This window comes from Atta colombica, unplaced genomic scaffold (assembly GCF_001594045.1).
Source record: "Atta colombica isolate Treedump-2 unplaced genomic scaffold, Acol1.0 scaffold233, whole genome shotgun sequence".
NCBI classification, from domain to species: Eukaryota; Metazoa; Arthropoda; class Insecta; order Hymenoptera; family Formicidae; genus Atta; species Atta colombica.
Genome location: NW_017259331.1, coordinates 581,244 through 587,122, shown reverse-complemented (window position 1 = coordinate 587,122; position 5,879 = coordinate 581,244). Strand labels below are relative to the sequence as shown.

Sequence of the window (5,879 nt, the reverse complement as noted above, 5' to 3'; positions counted from 1 at the left end):
TTTTTTAAATGAAACAATTAAATTTAAAAAAAATTTTTATTTTTTATAAATAAAAACTATTTTATCTATATAACATTTTTTAAATATATAACACAATAACAATATATAAAATATCCTTGAAACAACTTTTGACTCAACTTTTATTTCAAACATTTTTTCTATCTCTTATGGTTGCGTCGATATTCGCTTTGAAAGAAAAAAAACCTTTCTTCCAAAGGTGTTTCAATCTTTCAAAGTGCGATAAAGCATATAAAAAATTACGTGTATCTTATTTACGACTATAAAACACACACATACACAATATATTAAAAGATTATTAAAATCGAAGGAAAATATTTGAATCCCTTTTTTAGAAAAAGATGCTTAAAATAATTAAGATAGATTTGAGGAAAATAGATGGGAAAAATATAATTTGCAATTAAGTTGACAAATGAAAATACGGTGTGATAATTTTTGCGCAAAAATTTATAATATATTTAATATTTAACACTTAATATAGGTATAGTTACAAATAAAAACGAAAATTTTTTGCTACATTTCAAGCAGATTTTATTGAATATTTCTTAAATTCCATGCTCGTGGGGTAAAAAAAATCATTATTCCAATATGTCGTTCCTAATTTTTCACCGTGATTGGAAATTCAGATCAAATCTGAAGGGCAAGTGGATAGCCAAGGATAGTCAAGAGCGTAAAAAAAGCACAAATTCTTTTTTATAAAAACGTAAAATTCATAGTCATATTGAACGAGTTTAGCAATAAAATTATAAAGCCAATTGAACAGAAATTAAAAATAAAATGAGAAAGTAATATGTAATAGTTAGGAACAAAATATGTATAAAAAACACATAAAAAACATTTAAAAATGAAATTGTGCTATTATTGTTGTGTATTATTGTTTACCTAACACACTTCTTATATTACATAACATTCAATGATTTTCTCAATCATATGATGTCATGTTTCATGTAGAGAACCGTCGTGTTTTTCTAGAGAATTTTTTTCTTTGAGAATTTCTAAAAATTGAGGGATTCTCTACATATTCCTCCAGAGAATCCTGTGTTCTTTACTGTCAAAGACAGTCAAAGAATCAATAGAATCTGCACCGGTACGTAGCAAATTTATGTTTTCTTTTTCTCTTATTTCATTTTACGATTTCTATTAGTAAAATTTTAAATTATTTTTCAATTATGTTGTTAAATGCGTCAAAAAGTATAGAAATGAAAAGAATAAATTATGTAAAAATTGACTAAAAACAAACACTATTAACTTTCCAGTAAGCAAATTAATAAATTATCGTCAAGTTTGGCTTCAAACTCGCTCAGAATTGGTGACAAATCCTATGTTATCTGTATCAGTTTGTAACAAGTTTGTGTTTTGATAGCAAAAATCTGTGTAAATTAGACAAGCAATTAGCGGCAAAAACTAGATTAAACATTAAGTCGGCTTTGATTTTGGTTGTTGCCATCAATTTGCTATTAAATTGTCAACAAATTTTGCAGAACAAGAAAATAATTTGTCTGACAATCTGTTATATCAGCAGATTTTGTTATATATCTGCTATCAATGTTGACAGTATTGAATATAACAGAATTTGCTTCAAATAGTGCTTTTTTTGTCGACAAAATTTGTAGCAAATATTTGACAAAATTTATTTTCGATATGGCTGATTAAGTTGTAGCTGACTCAGTAAGTCACATCGAAAATAAATTTTGCCAAATACTTGCTACAAATTAATCAAATAATTAAATAACAAGAATAATTTATTGATTCATCTTGATGAAAATAAAACAGCCTTTTAATCTTGATAAGTCTTGATTAAGTTTTAGATTAAATTCTTAATAAAGAAGTAAAAAGTTTGTTTTTTTAAGTTCGTTTAAAAGTTTCCTCTTAGTTTCTTAATATAACACATAAAATTTTAAAGATAATAAAGTAGTTAAAAATTAAAGAGCACAAAGTAAATTAGAACTAATGTAAAATGTAAAGTAGAATAATGTAAGTTTACAACTAATGTGATTGGAACTTCGTAAATCTTTCTGATTGACAATGAGTAATCCTAAGAGTAATCCTACTACTTACCCCATCCGAAAATAACGTAGTATACAATGCTAGAGTTGGCGTCAGTGAAGAGCGCCAGAAAGACCAGATTGTGCAGATATATACCCTCCATCAGGATCCAGGAGTAATTTGCTAGGATGAAGTATTGCCACAAACTAGTGAATGTCTTGCATTGCCAATTGCTTTCCTTTTCATCGAGTAGCCAGTAACCCTCAGTGACTTTGATCACGGCATCTGCCACTCCGAGGCCGGACACGAAAAGCATGTCCTTCAGTAGCGCCATGAATGCTCGCATCACGAACGAGACGAATAGGTGCATGTGCAATATATTCCGAGGGCATCGTAATTTCCTACGTCCGATGGGAGACAAACTTGAACGTGGCAACGCGAATTACATTTCAATTAGGAAGTGCAAGATTTTATGCGGCGCCATGAGACATAATCCGACTTTGAAATGAAAGTGTTTGATGAGAAAATCCCGTTATATCAGCGTAAATAAAAATTTATTGCTCTTTCAGAGGCAGCCCCGACGTCAAACTTTTTGCTCTACAATGCGAAGTATTGAAAATATAAAGGAAATATATGGATATAAAAGTATGTGATAAAACGCTTTGACAGACGGCTAATAATATAAAAAATTATGTTTAAAAAAATAAAAAATGCTAAAAGCGAGGCGCCTTATTTTGCAATTATGTGTTGAAATTGTATTTACATGAATATACTTACTTGATAGTGGCCAAAATGCAAAACGCAATGATGAGAGTGAACAGCGAAATAGAGTAGCCTAGTTTCGAGATGGTCTTCACGACCGGTAGAAATTTCTATAACATGCAATTACTTTCTAAATGAAAAATAATCAATTATTAATTTATTCACAAATGTAATTAATAAATTAATAAAATGACAACGCATGCATTCGTAATTGATTATAAAATTATTATCTATGGTTTAAAAATAATTTAAAATAGAGTAAATTTCTACGAAACATTGTTATTGATTAAAAATATAAATAATTTTTAAAGTTGACGTTAAATTATTAAGTGTGACTTTTATTCTAATTAATTTGTTGATAACTTTAATAAAGCTTTCTAAAACAATATCATCATATGATCTCTACGAGAAAAATAAATTAAAAATTTGGAATTGGGTTTAATTTATAGTTGTCGTAAATCTTTCTTAATTCTTTACAATAAATTTCTACTGCATCCTATATAGAAATTTAATATTAATGATCAATTAATAATTTATTTTGAATATTAGAAACATTGTTAACAATACTTTTAATACTGAAAATAAAATTGGCCAATATTAGTATTAAATTTCTACAAGGGATGTATACATTGACGGCATTCCTTGATCCCTTTCATGCTACAATGCTTAAACTTTATAATCTTCAAGAAGATCATTTTCTATTATGTTATCTTGTCGTCGCTTTACGAAAGCTTCTCTATGTTCTTATATAGTCATTCTATATTCACTCATTAAGTAATAATAATGCGTTTTCATGGTGTGTGTTCACATTAAATTATGATAAAATTTGTATTAAATTTGTATTAAAGCTGTCAATTTGCTCCAAGTGAATTAATTATTGAATCCTTTGAATTACGGAGCAATTTTAGTAAATGTCTCTAAAATTTTGACTGGAAATTATTCGGACTGGAAGTTATTTTCTATTTTATTATCAAACACTGATCGTTATAAATTGAAAAGGTGTTAAAAGACAGATTATTAAAGAAACAGAATCCATTTTAATTTTTTTATAGTTGGCGTCTCACTGATAACATTACGCGGTATATGTAAATATCACTTGATCTTAAAAATTAAACACAAAGGTCTAGAAAATTTTTTTCACTATTTTCTGCCCAACCTCTTCGATAACATCGTTATGACGTAACTATTGGCTCATTTGCTCTCTCGCTCGGTTCATTATCGTCCAAGAGTGGAAATTAACTCCGCAGCAACGTCTCGGAGTTCTCATGAACAGTGCAAAACGTCACAATGTATCCCCTTCCCATTGGATAGAATGTAGTTTATAGCTCTCATTTCCTCGTGAGTAGAGCAACTGACGTCATGTCGCCGTGTGATTCCAATCGATCTTTTCATCTCCGCTATTTTCTGCATGGCGATGTCGCCGAAACTCGGCAGAAGGTTTTATTGTTCCAAATTTATTTGTCCTCGTCTATATTTTTATCGCGACGAATAATTTAGTGTCTTTTATTTCTTTACCTTAATAAGAGTAGCATTGTTTGTTTCTACATTCGACATGTTCATCAAGACGGTGACTAACGGCTCTTGATAGCACTGGCTAAAGTTGGTCCAGAAGCTGTCGGTTTTGACGTTCCAATACCATTCGCCATTTGGCATGCATTGCTTCGAAGCGAATGCCTGAAAGATGTACTGCCTTTTATCTATCTTCCATCTCTCACTCTTCCATCAATTCGATGATAATTATTTTTTAAGAAAAATACTCGATACTCTCGCGTGATTTTCTTAAGAAAAATAATCAAAATATACCACTTCTTTTTTTCTTTATCTATGAGACAGTATACTGTACTGATAGGAAAAAAAAAATTTACACGGAAAGATCGATTTGGCTGAAGTATTGAAAAATTTAACTATGCAGATATAAAAATAATTTTATTGGACCATCAAAATAATTTTATAGAAATGTATGAGCAATGCTGCAAAATGTTTTAATAGTCTAGTAATCAATTTTCGTCCTGCATATTTTGATATTCCAGCAAAATTGTTTTTAGATTTGTATCTAGCTAAAATTTTAGACATTTCAACATAATCGTTCTTTCAATGTGACGACTATAAGTTGACAACTCTAAAATTTAAATATTTACAATTAATTTTATAAAGTAATAAGAACTAAAGTAGTATTACTGAGTACCATATTTTTTAATGCTATATTATATTTTTATAATATTCAGTACTACTTTTTTAAATTCTTATTACTTTGTAAAACTAGTTGTAGTTAAATTTACTTGTCAATTATAGTTGACGTAAACTACTGTTTTTTCTCAATATGGGAGGAGGAGAACAGAAATTTTTAAATTACATTTCAAATCAATTTTGTTTGAAGTAGAATTTTATAATACGACTCATCCGCAAAGATATTCAAACGTGAGCAGGAAAGTCATAAAATGAGATGATTTATCGAAATTCTGCCTGAGAAAGAATAGAGTTCGAATTCGTCGAGGAGTCGGACACGTCGCTGAACAGTGTGGGAGACTTTTCAATCATTGGATTTAAAGAATAGATTTTATCTCGTCTATTTGCAAGAATCTTACATCAAAAAGCGACGTTATTAAATCGGAAAATTAATCTAATTGAGTTTCTTGCGGATCTATGAATCTTATATTAATTCGTTCTGATAGCGTTATTCTATTGAATAAAATTTCATTGTTCGAAACAAGCGCGAAGTAATTTCCGGAGAATTTATATGGATCAATTCAGCTAAATTTTTAACATGATCTTGATTACATACGCGAGCGTCGAAACCCATGATGTAAGAGGCGCACTGCTGAACGGCCAGTTGCCCAGGTGCCGTCGAATTCCAACATAGTATCCCGTCCCAAATCTCGGGACACCAGCCTGAAGAGATTGCATCAAAACATTAGCACGAAAATAACGACGCTATCTGGAGCAGAAAATTATTAGACTGAAAAAAAAATTAAATTTTAATAAATATTTGTTTGAATAATTCTAAGTAAATATTTATTAAATGTAAACATATATTTATTTGATACAACAATTATCAATTTAATTTAACTTCCATTTTTTATTGAGTAAATATTTATTCACTGTAAGTAAATGTT

The 5,879-nt window shown here is 29.3% G+C and overlaps 1 protein-coding gene across 4 annotated transcripts in view; it reads right to left on the bottom strand.

Moving 5' to 3' along the window:
- LOC108688437 (parathyroid hormone/parathyroid hormone-related peptide receptor-like) overlaps positions 1 to 5,879 on the bottom strand; it is a 56,383-nt gene that overhangs the window by 5,616 nt on the left and 44,888 nt on the right. For 3 of the 4 annotated variants that reach the window (XM_018194697.1, XM_018194700.1, XM_018194698.1), the window contains exons 4-7: positions 5,549 to 5,655; positions 4,282 to 4,440; positions 2,782 to 2,876; positions 2,077 to 2,426 (exon numbers count right to left, since the gene is read on the bottom strand). In XM_018194697.1, coding sequence (XP_018050186.1) covers positions 2,077 to 2,426; positions 2,782 to 2,876; positions 4,282 to 4,440; positions 5,549 to 5,655 — 711 coding nt within the window. The remainder of the gene's footprint in view (positions 1 to 2,076; positions 2,427 to 2,781; positions 2,877 to 4,281; positions 4,441 to 5,548; positions 5,656 to 5,879) is intronic. The other variant, XM_018194699.1, reaches the window with a different exon arrangement.